Below are 15,951 nucleotides of genomic sequence, written 5' to 3'. Positions count from 1 at the left end.
CACACACCACCACGGAGACAGCTGCTGGCGTCAGGACCAAGACATGTCAAATGTCTGTGTGCTGGGGAAGAATGAGCTAAGAACTCAAACTTGATAGGAAATTGGCAAGCCACATATTGAGAAATGCCAGGAGGCCAGCCTCACCAGATTTAAATGTGTACATGAGTATAGCGGGGCCTGGAGAGAGAGGAGTCAAAACAAAGATTTCAGCAGAGAAAAAAGATCTAGCAGGAAGAGGCTAAGAGAACCAATCAGAAAGCTAGAATCCAAAGGTGTCAGAGCTGGAAACGCTGCCCAGTATGACCTAGGGTCCTGCTGCTCAAACCGTGGTGCCCAAACCAGCACCATCACCTGGGGTTTTGTTAGAAAGGCAGCCTCTCAGGCCCTGCCCCAGTCCTTCTGAGATAGAATCTGCATTTAATCAGATCCTTAGGGGATTCCTATGCACATTAACGACTGCTGCTCGGGGTCTCAAATCAAGCTGCATATCAGAATCACCAGGAACATTTTTTTAAGTACAGTTTTCTGAGCCCTGCCCTGAATTGGAACTTCTGGGCACTGTGTATGGTGAATATATTATATACATAAAATCATATGCATATGATTTTTTTTTTTTTACAAAGCGCCACCAGGAATTCTAATGACACCAGTTCACACAGTGCACTGGGAACCACTGATCAGGTCCAATCAGCTCAATCTCACGATGAGAGAACTAGGTCATGACAGTGGCAACAACAAACGTGGTAATCTATTAAGAGACCTACCAGTAATTAGGGTCTCTGCTTAGAGACAAAGAGAATTGGATTTGGAGCCAAGTCTGAGTTCAAGCCCCAACTCTCTCCCTTCATAGCTCTGTGTCTTGGAACAAGTCTCCTTCCTTCTCTGGAACTTGGTTTTCTTACCTTCAAGGAAAGATGAACGTCAGTATTACTTCTAGAGAACGTCAGTATTACTCCTCATGGGTAGTAAGACAGCAAAGAGAAATTATTGGAGAATTAACTCTTTATGTTTTGTGCATATGCACACACACACACACACACACACACACACACACACACACTCACTCCATGAGAGCTACTTTACTGAAGTTTGGGAATCTTTGCACCCCAAATTTTAAAGCACCTTAAAAGGCCTGAAGTCTCATTGTTCCCATTTTACAGATGGAGAAAAGGAGAGGCACTCGAAGCAGCTCTGCTCCCCACTTTATGAAGGTGAGTGCTGTTTGCTTTTCATGTGGACAGACAGAAACACACAGGGGGTTGCCACCAACTGGGTTCTGGGTGCAGAATTTCAGCCAGTCAGCTGACTTTGTTCAAGGAAAACATGTAGTTGGGTGGAGTGGGAACCTCACATTTTTCCCCTAGAGGCTGTCTAACCTCCACCAGTGACCCCACCAAGGAAGAGGGGAAGATCCCTAAAATTCTGTGTCCCCAAAGAGAGTGGGAAGAATTAGGCATCGTCCCAAATGCTCATTTAGGTGAGGGAGATACTTACATAACTATAAAGCAATGGGGTAGGGCTACAATACAGAGCCAAGTGAGCGGGGTTCCAGCCTGAAAAGCTGGGTGGTTGGGTATTCAGATAAAGCTTCCTGGAAAAAATGGCCCCTGAGCTTAAAAGATAAGAAGGATCAACTCTGGATATGGGGATGGGCAAAGGGGATGAAACCCTCTCGGGTGCCCTAGGGCCCTTTAGCTGGGACCCCATCTCTGGTTGGAACAACCAGCAGTATTTAAATATATATACATAATAATATATACCGTGTTTCCCCAAAAATAAGACTTAACTGGAAAATAAGCCCTAGCATGATTTTTCAGGATGACATCCACTGAACATAAGCCCTAATGCGTCTTTTGGAGCAAACCTTAATATAAGACCCGGTCTTATTTTGGGGAAAACATGGTGCTACTGTTTTCTTTTTTTTTCATCAATCTGTACATTTTTCTGCAAAGTATGTTTTTATTTCAATATGTGTTTAAGAGTTCTCCACATTGATACAGTTAAATTGAATCCATTCCTGTTTAACTCCCATCCATGAGCCTGCTAATAAACATTTAGGTTTGGCTAACGTTTGGCATATGTCGCCTTGTGAATGTCTCCTTGTATGTGTAAGAGCTTTCAAAAGTAAACACCCAGAAGTGGAATTTCTAGGTGTTATGAACTAAATGTTTGTGTGCCCCCCCAAATTCCTATGTTGAAACCCTAACCCCCAATGTGATAGTATTTGGACGTGGGGCCTTTGGGGTGATTAGGTTTATGTGAGGTCATGAGGGTACGGTCCTGGTGATGGGATTTGTGCCCTTACAAGAAGAGACCAGACAGCTTGCTCTGTATCTGTGACGTGTGAGGATATGGTAAGAAGGCAGCCATCAGCAAGTTGGAAAGAGAGCCCAACTGTGATGGAACCCTGAACTCAGACTTCCCAGCCTCCAGAAATGCAAGAAATAACTGCCTATTGTCTCGGCCACCCAGCCTATGGTGCTTTGTAGTAACAGTCCAGGCCCACTGAGACATTAGGGGATGCACAGTTGGGGGTAGCAAAGGCCAAATTGTCCTCCAAATGTCTTGTTTACATTCCCACCAGCACAACCTCACTGACATGTGATACCATCCAATTTTTTCATCCCAGCTGTGCTTTGTAGGAAGGCCTTCATCACCCTCACCAGGCACAGTAGGTCCCAAACATCTAAACGTCTCTTAGAGGAAGGGGAAAGAGCATGTACTCAGCTCCAGGCCTTGTGCTGGTCACCTATTTCCTCTTAGGACCCTTCAACAGACACACAAGTATGTTTCCTCCCTTCCAATGAGAAGATTGGCTGGGAGAGGCAAAGTGACTGGCCTGAAGCGAACACACCAGAAAGTGGTGGACCCCGGGCTCAACATCAAGTCTGCAGCTGCCACTGTTCATACTCTTCCCTGTTTCGTACATTCAACTCATATTTATTGAGTACTGGTTATATACCAGACCCTAGAAGTGTAAAAATGAATTGCCGGGCCCTTCTTAGCATATAGTAGCATTCAGTAAATGTTTGTTGAATGAATATTGAATCAAGGAGCTCAAAGGCCACAGGAGAGATGGACACATAAAAAATACGTGCAGTAGAATGATGAAGGGCTGTGACAGATGTAAGCAGGGCACAAACAAGGGAGAAGCTGCATTTCCTTTGAGCACATCAGGGAAGGCTTTCCATCAGAGATAGTTTTGTCAAACACAAAAGGAGGAAATGGGTCTTAGGCAGAGGGATCGAGTGTAAAAGCACAAGCGTGTGAAGCAACATTACATTTTTTGGAAATTACACTACTTTTGATTGCCTTAAAGTTGCTTCCTTCCAGTACTGAGGCAAGGCAGCTAGAGCTCAGCTCAATTCAATTCACCGGACCTTCGTTAACTGCCTGCTGTGTGGTAGGGCCTCAGTGAGATGCTTTCCGTGCATTAGCTCATTGAATCCTTGCAGCTCTTTTTTCTCATTACACAGATGAGAAAATTGACGCTCAGAGAGGTGAAGAGTCTGGCCCAGGAATGCATTCAAATCTTCTGTTCTTGCCACTCCCTCCTGCTCCCCGCGCCCCTCAACGATACCAGCCAACCACTGCTGAACTCTTCTTTCCCAGGTCTTACCCCAGTGGAAAGATGTCCTCCCAGCAAACCTCGAGACCCATAGGAGTTACCCTTTATCAGGAGACTCTTTCCACCCACTCCATTGTCTCTTTTCCTCCTTGGGAAACAAGAGGGGAGCATGCATATAGAGTCGTGGAGTTTTCAATCCTTGGCCCTATCATCCCATTCATCATTCATTCACTTAACAAATATTTATTGAACAGCTACTGCATGCAAGGCAACCTCCTCAGAATTGTAGATACAAAAGTGACTCATCCAGAACGCCTGCGTTTTTTGAAGGTTAACCTGTAGTGATGTCTCAGAGTTAGAAACAAAGGTTTTGAGAGGTTTTATGGCCTGTCCAAGGTCACACAGCAATTCTGTTACACAGTTGAAACTGAAATCCAGATCTGCCGGACTCCCAGGAGGAACTCCCAGCTTTCTCCTCCATGGGTCATGATCTTTCTCTCTCTCCCCTTTGCTTTGCCGCACCTCAGTCTCCGTCCAGAAGGATGACGCCAGAGAACTTCACCGGGGCCAGGGGGGTCCCTGCTGAATTCATCCTCCTGGGCATCACAGATCGTCAGGACCTGCGCCTGACCCTCTTCCTTATCTTCCTGCCAGTCTACCTGGTGGGCCTGCTGGGAAATGTGGGCATGGTGGTGCTGATCCGCGTGGAGGCCCGGCTCCACACGCCCATGTACTTCTTCCTGGCCAACCTCTCCCTGCTGGACGCCTGCTATGCCTCCGCCATCGGCCCCAAGATGCTGGTGGACCTGCTGCTGCCCCAGGCCACCATCCCTTACGCGGCCTGTGCCCTCCAGATGTTTGTGTTTGCCGGGCTGGCTGACGCGGAGTGCTGCCTGTTGGCAGCCATGGCCTATGACCGCTACGTGGCCATCGGAAACCCTCTTCTCTACACGACGGCCATGTCACGGCGCCTATGCCTGGCCTTGCTGGGAGCATCAGGCGTGGGCGGGGCGCTGAGTGCCTTTGTCCACACGACTTTCACCTTCCGCCTGAGCTTCTGCCGCTCCCGGGAGATCAACAGCTTTTTCTGCGACATCCCTCCGCTGCTGGCCATCTCGTGCGACGACACCAGCCTCAACGAACTCCTCCTCTTCGCCGTGTGTGGCTTCATCCAGACGGCCACGATGCTGGCTATCGCCGTGTCTTACGGTTTCATCGCTGCGGCTGTGATCCGCATGCGCTCGGTCGAGGGCCGCCGGCGAGCAGCTTCTACCTGTGGCTCCCACCTCGTGGCGGTGGCCATGCTGTACGGGACACTCATTTTCATGTACCTGCGTCCCAGCTCCAGCTATGCCCTGAACACCGACAAAATGGCATCCGTGTTCTACACCCTGGTCATCCCGGCCCTCAACCCGCTCATTTACAGCCTCCGCAACAAGGAGGTCAAGGAGGCGCTCAGAAGGACCTGGAGCCGGTCCTGCTGTCCGGGCGCGGGGTGCCCGGGCGTGGCCTGAGGGGCAGGGCGGGGCCTGAGGGGGCAGGGCGTGGCCTGAGGGGCAGGGCGGGGCCTGAGGGGGCAGGGCGTGGCCTGAGGGGGCAGGGCGGGACTGGCGGTGAAGACGTGAGGACACTTGCTCGCCCTTGTTGCTGGTAAAGGTAGATGGTCCTCTGGCTTAGGTGTCTCCTGTCATTATTTGAGGGACTGAAAAGGGGGAGAAAAGGAAGCTTACAGAAGGGGGTCAGGAACCTGGAGGTCAGCTAGAGCGCGGCCTAGAGCCAGAACCGAGATCAGGTTCCGGCTGCGAGGGAGCTGCCTTAGGTTCCTCCGGGTTTAAAAGCGCCTAGGTGTTACCAGGAAGTAACTAACATAGGTTTGCTTTGCCATTGTACTTGTAAGGGGCGGATTTCAAGAACTCCCAGGTGAGAGCTGGGTTGGCTGCAAGTGTTTCTAGATTCTTGTGCTTTTAAGGGTCTTCATGACCAGTGTCCGCACCTGCTCTCCTTGACCTCAAGAGAGCACCTTCAGAGCCCGCTCACCAAACAACAGGCCTGACTCTGCTGAGGCAAAGGCCCCTCCCTGTTAGCCTCGTATTACTGCATCTCTCAGGGAAATGGCTGACCAGCACTGGACATACACAAGCTCATTCCTAAAATCCCGAGAGTTTGGTCAGGATTGAGCCAAGGCTAGGTTAGTTCAGGCCTCTGATAGGAGGTCAGGAAAGCGTTGGGATTAAAGTTATGGTTAGACTAGAGTGAGGGTTAGGGGTCAGGTTACAGCTACGACTAGGATTAGGGTAGAGCCAGGGTTAGGTTTAGAATTTAAAAGCCATCTGAAAAATTTAGGATTGCATTAAAATTATGTAAATTTTAGGATTTGGGTTGATTTGAATTAATAGTAGCTTTGGGATACATTTAGGAGTCAGAGTTTGGGTAAATTTGAGCTCTCATTAGGAATATTAGAAATATGTTAGCATGAGTGTTAGAGTGCAGGACAACTTGAGATTGGAGCGCAGGTGTCATTTTTATTGCTAGATTAAATTTAAGTTAGAGTGCATTTCATATTAGAGCTCTGTTAAATTTAAACTAAATTAAATTGGTGTGTGGATCATATTTGTGCTAAGTTTAAGTCACAGGCTAGTTATTACAGTTAGCTAAGTTCAGAACTAGATGAAAGCTAGGCATAAGAAGAGTAGTTTAAGTATCAAATTGACATGTTTGGGGTAGGTTAATTTAAGACTTATTTAGGGTTATGGATAATGGTTAATATTTCTTCAAGTTTAAGGGTAAGAGTTGATTATGGTGGATTTAAGTTTCATTCAAAGTTATGAGCATGCCCAGATTAGCATGTGGTCAGGTAGAGTAGACTGCTATGTGTTGAGATTACAACATCGAGAGGTAGAATTGGGGTTAGGAGAGAGAATACCACAACCCTAATCTATTGGGCAAAGGTAACCACAGTGCTCCAAGCCTGGGATCATCCTTGGCCTTTCAGACCTACTGTCTTGAGACTTTCATCCCCCCAGAGTTCACAATATTGACTTATTTTCTTGGTCTCCTTGATTCAGTTATAAATGGGCGAGGCCCAAGGCACTGCATTCTGCCTGGGGAGTCCCTTCATGCAGGAGCAAGACAAGAGTGGACCCCGGGAGTTATGGCAGGAGCTTCTGAGGAGAGCTGGAGCTTGGCTGGAGTCAAATGTCAGCTCCTCCCAGATCCCCTTCCTAGTTCCCCCGATTGTGACTGAGATGAGGCCAAGGGTGATGAGGTATAGGAGTCAAGTGATTCTTCATTCACCATCTAATTGGCTCCCATGGAGTCTTCCTTGGGCCCCAGCCAGAGGCTGACCTCACCACTCCACTTCCTTTCAAGGAGAAGTCAGCCACCAGGTACTGACTGCAGGAAGACTGAAGATTCATCCTGGCTCCCTGGGGAGGTGACGCCCCTTGATACTGGGACCAGGATCCTCCCTCTTAGTAAGTATGGTCTTCTTAGAGGTCCCAGACTATTGGTGAGAGGGATGCTGGTAAAACCATCTCCTCAGATCTTAAAGAATTTTATAGATTTCCTGACAGGGAGACCAACTCATCCTGGTTTGCCCACAACTGTCCCAGTTTTAAACTCCAAGTCCTGTGTCTTAAGAACCAATCACCTCCCACAGTCCTGGGCAAACCAGGGTGGTTGATCACTATTTCCTACAGAACTGGTATTTTTAGAGCAGAGGGTGCAATATCCTAAACTTAGCACATGTGACGAAGGCTTACGTAAATTAAAACCCCTTCTCCCATCACAAGGTTTTATAATCCTTTCCCAGTCTTGCCTCCTATAAGCATAACAACTCGTGCCATGACAATCGTTGGAGGTATTATCAGAAGAGTTGGATGCCATGGGACTGAGAATGTGAGTTTTGCCCCCAATTCAGTGATATTTATACTCAAAGACCTCCTCTGTGGTCTTTTCTTGTTGGCCTCTCATGACAAACAGCCCTCAGCACGATGAGGGGAAAGTTTCCAGAGGCATGTGGCCGCTTCTGTCATCATGGCCGTACAGGATGTCCGTGGTCCTTCCACATGTTTAGCATCAGGGGAGTAGCCAGATACGATAATTACGTAAATCCTACACATCAACTAGAGGGAACGTAAAGTTTCAGGCTACGCTCCTGGGCCTTCTTGATAGATAAGAAAACAAGTGGAAAGAGACAGGGTTAGAAGACAATAATGGAGCCTAATCTGGAGAATAAAGGAAGAGAAACAGATCCTCGCTCCTAAAGTGAGATGCCCAGTAAAGCTCCCCAATTCCAAAAAAGTATTTCCTTTTTAAGCCTCTTTGAACACCACTTACTAAGACAGGCAATAAAGACAAAAGGAGTTTGGGGTGAGGAAGACTAGGCTCTGATACAGGTCACTTATTGCACAAAATGAGTTGGGCCCTGCAGCATGGGTACGGCTTCAGGGAAGGGGCATTCCATGGAGGGAGGACAAGTGCACACACACAAGGGCCTAGAAATTAAATGAGCTCAGCGTGTGCTGGAGACTCTAAGGAAACCAATTTAATTAGCTTCAGAGGGATGTGCTTGGAAAGAAGTGGAGGGAAGTTTGAAGATTGGGGATCTGGGAATGGGAAGAATACCCCATGGGTTGGATATCAAGTAGTGAAATTTGGACTTTATTCAATAGGCAATAGGACATCAGTGAAAGTTTATATGTTTAAAATTACCCTTCATGGTGCTCCAACACTGTGTTATGCAAAGCCATTCCCACTTGCAATGCTACACACAGGCACAGTTCTCTCAGGCTGCAGTACACACACAGCAACACATATCCCCTCCAACACAGACACAATCCCCTATCGGAAACATTCGCACACAAAGACACACTCTCATAGGTGTGGCCACCCACACAGACAGATACAGTGGCCCACTCAGGCACACACTCAAGCTCATGGACACATTTGATTGCACAGAGACACGAGCACTCTTTCCACACACAGGCATACAACCCTACACACACACATTCACACATATACACACACAGTCACACACACACGTACATATGACCACTGTCAACAGAGGCTCAGTCCCTCCCACACTCCTACTCCTCCTATAAGAAGCCAGCAACAGCTGCGTGGACAGGCAGGTTGGCCCCAGAAGCTGCTGCTGTAGACCCTGAGCTCCCCTGCACCCAATCACTCTGCGTGGGGTTCAGGAGTCAGCCTGAGGCTTCTCTCTGGCCTTCACAAAGACTGAGGAGCAGCAGCGTCACCATGCATGGGGCTCCTGAATGTCCCCCGAGGTGGAGGCAGCACTCACCCATTAAATGGGGCTCTAGAGAGACAGGATAACAAGCCCCAGAGCCAAGCTGCCTTCTGCTGTAGGGACATGGGCCAGGGGAACGGGGTGCCGCTTGTGGAGAGAAGCTAAGGTGCTCCCAAGGCCCCCAGACCCCATCAGTGAGGCTCAGACCCTCCAATGGTAGGCTACTCCTGGTCCCTGCTGCTGTTTCCTCCTGCGACGTGGAGAGGCCAGAGTGTACACTTGGGGCCAGGCTGGAGAGTGTGCAGATCTGTCTTCTTGTGTGTGACTGTGAGTGTGAGTCATGTGTGTGGTGTGAGATGTGCTGTTTGTGTGAGGCTGTAGTTGTGCATCACCATCACTGTACAAAGATGTTGTTGGGGTATGGGGCAGTGTATCTAAGAATGTGCCCCTCTAGGGTGGCACATCTGTGCTGTGACCCATCATGAGCCTATGAGCGTAGCCACATGTGTGAAGGTGAGGGCAGGGGGCCTGAGGCTGTACATGAGGATACGATTTTGTGATCAACGAGGGGATGGGCTGTGATAGGCACTGGGAGAGTAATTACACAGACAGGTGGTCAATGAAAGTGTGATGTGCGTGACAAGTGCCAGTAGCTGTCACAGTGTTATGAGCCTCCATGAACAGGGGTACGTGACTGATCGTCACCCTCTGACCTCAGGGCTATTTTGTGATTGCATTTCACCATCTGATTATGTGTATGAAGGGCTGAGTCCGTAGGTCTTGTGATTATGCCTGTCTGCTTACTTAGGTGTGAATGTGTGTGCTGGGTCCACATCCCTGTACAGGGTTGATCATGCCTGTGTACGTATTTGCAGAGACTAGCCGGAGGCGACCCAGGCTTGCATGCCCTCACAGTGTGTTTGTGACTGTATAAGGATGTGTCTGCAAATAGCTCGGTGTATTTGAATGTTTACTGGGACCAATTCAGATGCAGGTCAGGGAAGGTCCAGTTTCCTGCCATTTCTAAGCAGGCTGCCCCCTCCCTCCATCGTACTCACTCACCTTGACCGTATTTCCCTCCTGGAAGGTGGGACATGATTGGGAGTTTGAGAAACGATGCCCAACTGGGAGCCAAAGCCAGAAGATTCTTTTCACCCAATGGGGGAAGAAAAGGAAGACACTAGGGCATTTATTTGATTTTGTATTTTAAAAAAGTTTTTTAATAAAGAAGGACATGGAAATAAATCAGGAGATTGCTCCACTACAGGGATGGCCTCAGCATAGCCTTCAGCAAACCTGTGCTTTCAAACCCCTCACCTTTTAAGACCCCTTTTTGGAGAATTGTCCAAGACTTCTGCAATGAGATTCGGACAGGAAAAAATGGGGGCATTGAAACAAGGTACCTCGATCCTTAGGAGTTAAGCCTCTGTGCCTGGTAGGTGTGTCTGTCTGTCTGCACCAGTTTCTCAGCAAATGTTTGATTTAATGGGAAAAGTTTTCCAGGATATGGGGAGTCATCCAGATTCTTTCGTACTTTTTTGCTTTTTTTTTGTTTCCCAAGTCTGAAAGTTTCTTTATTCTCTCACATCTGATTGATATTTTGGGTTTATATAGAATTCTAGGTTCCAAATCATTTTTCCTTCAGAATTTGAAGATATTGTTCGACTGTGTTCTATCGTCTACTGTTGATGATGAAACATTTGAGGGCGGTCTAGTTATTGGAATATCATTAGATCCTTACCGCACGTGCCCTCGGGAGGTATTGGCTTCTTCTCTTGCTCCTCAATGTTCTAAACAGTCATGATTTGGGTCTAGGTGTTCCGCTGGATTCACATTCATTTCGATATACACATGTGCACCCTACAGATTTGGAATTTTTATTTCTTTGATATGTTCCTCCTTTCCATCTTGTTTTTCGTGTTTTTTTTTCCACTTGTACTTTCCTGAAATAAATGTCCGTTAGATCCCTTACCTGCTGTTTTGATCCTCTCTCTGTTTTATCTTTTCTTTCAAATTTTCTTCTTTCTCTGGTCTACATTCTGGGCGATATTCTTTGTTCTGTTTTTGCTTAAAATCACAAAAGATCAAAGTTGGAACTGGCCCTGAAGATCGCCTGGTTCAGCTCCCGTATTTTACAGACGGGGAACACAAGGCCCAAAAAGGAAAGTTAGAGGAGGTAAAATGACTTGCCCACTGTAACACCTGTGTATAGGGTGTTCTGACTCCAAACCCATGATTTTCCTCATGGCCAGGAAGCCTTGAGCAATTTAGTTGCTCTTCACCCTTTTCCTTAGATACTGGGGAGATGACCCATCGGTAAAAAGGAACACCTGGGGTTCTAGGTGAAGCACCAGGCTGGCCCTGGATGTTGCCAATGCGTCTTTAGAGGGAGCCCCATTCATCCTACTGGGACTGACAACGAGTCCAGGACAGTGGTGGTCCCTCTCTGTGCTATTCTCAGTCTTGTATATGGCGGGCATCCTGGGTAATGGACTCTGTGGCCACCGTCTGGACCAGGCCACCCCTGTATGCACCCATGTACTTCCTCCTGGCCCATCTGTCCTTTGCTGACCTCTGTTACTGTACCCCAGATGTTGGCTAACTTGTTGGCTGACGACCACTCCATCTCCCTGGCTGGCTACCGACCCAGATGTACTTCTTCCTTGTCCCAGGTATAACTGACAGATGTCTCCTGGCTGCCATGACCTATGACCGCTATACCCTGCACTATGCCACGAGGACGTCCCGGGCCATGTACACAGCCCTGGTGGGGACTGCATGGCTGCTCCCACATTCACTCCCTCCTGCATATCCTGTGTAGGGCCCGCCTGTCTTCTGTGCTTCCATCAAGCGCCCACTTCTTCTGTGGCCACCAGCCTCTCTCACGGCTGTCATGCTCTACCACCTGCCACCTCTAGATGCTCATCTCCACCAAGGGTGCCGCAGTGGTGGCCACTCCCAGACCAGGGCAGGGGCCCTGGCTGAGGTGACATGTTTGGGGGTCTGAAAGACCCTCATGGTGTGACCAAATTTTTACCAAACAGGTTTATGAGGCAGAAGCTTTCAGGTTCCTATCTCTCCAAGAAATTCGCACCTACTTCCTCATCCCACCTCTCCCCATCTTCCTTCCGGAGAGGAGGAGGGCTGCAGCCGTCCTGTCCAGCCCCCACTGCCAGAGCCTGCCACCACCTGGAACTAGAACTGCCATACTAGGCCATTTGGACATAAAAGGAAACTTAAAAGTCTTTAGACCAGTAGCTTTAGCAAAAAACAAATAATAACAAACAAACAAACAAAAACCTCTTTTCTTCTAATGAAATCTTACACAGAAACATAATATATAAAACAAAAGCTGAGCTCCCCATGGCCCTGAGGGGCCCTGATCTAATCCAACCCCTTCATTTGATAAATTGGGAAAATGAGGCCCAGCATGGTTAAGGGAACTTCCCAAGGTCACACAGAATCAAACAGCCTGAGTCACTAGGTCTGTGGGTCCCTGGGCCCCCTTCCCACCCCACCCCCATCCACATCTGGCCTCTTCAGGTGGCCCTAGGAGATGACACTGACCTGGAGAGAAGAGGAGAAATCCTTCCACCAACCCCAGAAACACCACTAAGGAGTTCATAAATCCACTGAAGAATTTTCCCCTGGATCTTTTTCACATGAAATATAAAGAGACTGATTTTTAACACCTTAAGCAACATAAACATGTGCAAATGACTGATTCACTTACAAGCGTTTCCCTTGGAAGAGCTCACACTTATCCCAGTGAGGCTGCAGCAGCTCAGGGGATTTACAGCCCCTCTTCAGAAGGCCTCTGAGCTCTTCAAGGACACTGCTTCCTCTCTCCCACCATATTCCCTGAGTTTGTCCAGAAATGACTTCTGACCATTTCAGAATCAATCTAGCCCACCCTCCTGGCATCGATATTGTCAATCCTTCTGTTTACTCAAAATAATATGTAGCACTAGGAACCACCTCATCCAGAAATAAATAAGTAATTGCGTTTCAAGAAAAGAGTTTGAGTCTGCCACTGTGCTAATGTAATCTTATGCATTATAGAGTCAGGCCGCCTTCGTTTCAGAAGTACAGCAATTGGAGAGATCTTAGCAGTGAAAGAAGCTCCGATCATAAATGGCAAATTGATTACTCCTTCTAAGGGCACAAAGAAAATTTCTACCGCCTAAGCCTCCTATCACGCAGGGGCTGCCAAAGGGACAATGCAGCCATTAGACATGAAAAATAAAGGCAGAAAGACTCTTTCTCATGTAAAATGACTGCTTAAAATACTAGAAATGGATCAATATTCCAAGAAGTTGATAACACAAACAATTGAGCTCACTGGCATTGTGGGTACTTCCCTAACTCACCCTATTCCCACCTCATTTGTCCTGTTTCCTCTACTCCCCTTGCCCTGAGGTGCCAGTCCTGTCCGTAGTGCCCTCCCACCCCACCTCTGTTCCTATTCCTTTCTCTCTCTCTCTCTCTCTCTCCATCGCTATTACTTACTGGGAACAAGGACTAGAGACACAGCCCTGCCAGCACACAGAACAGCAATGCAGATTATGATCTAAACCAGGAAAGGGGAACCAAGGGCTTTAGAGTCATCAAAGAGGGAGCAATGATGACAGCGGGAGTGAAGGGAGAGCTGAGGACACTCATGGAGGAGTCTGGTAGATTACATTCTTGGCCCAGGTTCACCCATCCCTGAATCCTTGCTCTTGGCCGTGTAACGTGGCCCTCCATTCTTGACTTTGGGTTCAGTCATGCAACTCACTTTGGTCAATAGGGTATTCGGGTGCATGACAAAAAGCTGTGCTATTGGGCTTGTTCTCTCGTGATTCTTTCATTGCCATAAGAAGGACGTGCCCAGCTAGCCCACTGGTCCCAAGAGGAGGATGAGACACGCATGGAGCACAGCTGCTCCAGGCGAGGTGACCCAGGTAAGCCCAGTGCAGAGTAGAGCCCGCAGCTGTCCTACTGACACATGAGTGAAAACAGATGATTCATGTTTTAAGCCACGGAGTTTTGGGGTAATGTATGACCCAGTAATAGCATACTGATAGAGCGCCCATCTATTTCTGATGGGCTGCCTGTCTCCGACGTAGCCTGTCCTGGCCCTTTCAATGCCCTGAGGATTGCTCTCCCAAGGCACACTTGCTTTCATGGCTCTCCCTGTCAGATCTCATAACCAGATCCATATTCTCTTTATAGACAGTCAGGTTCATCTCTTGGTTGCCTTCTTTGGAGACTTTGTAATCCCTCCCCACTCAGATTCAACCTACAGGGGAACATTTTCAGCTCCTCTCTTGTGGGAAGGGAAAGTGCAATTGGCGAAGGCTGGATGGATGAGATGAGCAAAACTAATCACATGACCCTCCGTTTGGCAAGTAGCCAGACCTCACACATACACAGACACCACCACTCCACCCCTTCTTGTCTCCCAGGACCACGGAACAACTGACAGTTGGTAAAATCCTGACCAAGATCATCACCACACACATCATGCAATCAAGTAACCACAGCCCTCAGAAACCACAATGACAAGGTGGGAAGTTCAGTGGAGGCCAGATTTGGTGCTGGTGGCTTTGCATTAATTCTCATAAGAATCCTGTGCAGCACACACTATTATCCCCATTTTACAGATGAGGACATTGCAGCTCAGGAAGGTAACTTGCACAAAGCTCCAAACTAGGAAGTGCTGAAATCAGCATTGGAACGGAGATCTGATTCAGGGCTGAAATGAGGAACAGTAATAGGGCCTCCCTTCACCCCTTCTTATTCCAAATCTACTTAGCACCCATCAGAATCACTTCAGGTGTTGATGTAAAATGCATATTCTACCCTCCACCTCATCTAAACCTAACTACTTCCCGAAAGTCTCACCATCTAACCCCATCACCTGGAGAGTTAGGGCTTCAACCTATGAGTTTTGAGGAGACAAATATTCAGTCCACAAGAACCAGCTCCTTTTCTCCATTGGCCCAGGATGCTCAGGAGCCTACAGCATTCAAGGGAAAGGGGCGGGGTCCTCACAACCTTGGAGCCCCTGCTCTGTGCTGCCCCAGCCCCATGTGCCCGTCTGATGGGGTATTCATCACACTCTTTCTCGACTGCTGGTTTCTGTCTCTCTTCCTCTCTCCTCTCCTCCCTCCAACCACCCCCAACACACTAGACTAAGAATTTGTTCAGGGTAGAGTGTGTGTCTGATTTCTCTTCTGCCTCCAAATGCCCAGCACAAGGCATGGGCCAGAGTGGACAAGTTAGGAAATGTGTGTTGAAATTAGGAAATGGGGTGGGGAGGAAGAGCTGGCTGGGTTGGAAATGCTTCCAGGCCAACAGACACACATGTGGAAGAACAAGACAATGGCAGGCCTTTGGAGCAGAGGGAGCGCTGCATGGGAAGCAAGTCCACAAACTGGAAAACTGGAATAGCTATCATTTCCTGGTCACCAGCTGTATTAGTCATCTTGAGCGGCCATAGCAAAGTTACACAGACTGGGTGGCTTACACGACAGGAAATAATTTTTCTCACAGTTCTGAAAGCCAGAAGTCCGAGATCAAGGTGCCATCAGGATTGGTTTCTGGTAAGAGCTCTTGTAGATGGCCGTCTTTTCTGTGTCTTCAGGCGGCCTCTTCTCTGTGCACAAGCAGAGAGAGCAAGCAAGCTGCAGTGTTGCGTCATCTTTTTTTTTTTTTTTTACAGTTTAGAAATCTTATCTTTATAAGAGAGTGAAGAAGCCACTAAGATACTTCCAGGTATTATCTTCAGTGATGCTTCTTATCTTCATTCTTGGACTCCAGGTAACATTCAGCCCCTACAGCTATCACAAATGCAGCAAATCCCCATTTGAATCCTTTTAGTAATACACCAACAAAGGAAACATTGTTTGCAAAGCCACCCATGTATCTCCATGCTTCATTGCGGCCCCATGGATCCCTTAGGCCTCGTGCAGCCAACTTCTCTTGGACAATTTCTAAGGGTGTCCCTTCTATCTTCCATTGTTTATAATCTGGAAGTTCCATTTTACTATGACCATGTCCATGTTCATGTCCATGTCCATGGGCCATGTCTGACAGCAATCTGACCTCTCAGGACATTCAATATTCTATCGCGTCTTCTTATAAGGAC

At 47.9% G+C, this 15,951-nt stretch overlaps 1 protein-coding gene and 1 pseudogene across 1 annotated transcript; one reads left to right on the top strand and one right to left on the bottom strand.

The window, feature by feature from the left end:
- The first annotated feature begins 4,110 nt into the window (after positions 1 to 4,110).
- OR5C1 (olfactory receptor family 5 subfamily C member 1) lies at positions 4,111 to 5,082 on the top strand. Its single transcript, XM_019728971.3, has one exon. It carries the CDS (start codon positions 4,111 to 4,113, stop codon positions 5,080 to 5,082), a length of 972 nt encoding a protein of 323 aa, XP_019584530.3.
- A 10,437-nt stretch (positions 5,083 to 15,519) lies between these two features.
- LOC148754952 (NADH dehydrogenase [ubiquinone] 1 beta subcomplex subunit 3 pseudogene) lies at positions 15,520 to 15,951 on the bottom strand (annotated as a pseudogene).

This window comes from Rhinolophus sinicus, chromosome 16 (assembly GCF_057876585.1).
Source record: "Rhinolophus sinicus isolate RSI-liver-muscle chromosome 16, RSI-T2T, whole genome shotgun sequence".
NCBI lineage: Eukaryota > Metazoa > Chordata > Mammalia > Chiroptera > Rhinolophidae > Rhinolophus > Rhinolophus sinicus.
This window is presented reverse-complemented; position numbering and strand designations above follow the sequence as displayed.

Bases quoted from the DNA above. Each gene is read 5' to 3' on its own strand.
- OR5C1 (XM_019728971.3), top strand. From the start codon at position 4,111: ATGACGCCAGAGAACTTCACCGGGGCCAGGGGGGTCCCTGCTGAATTC.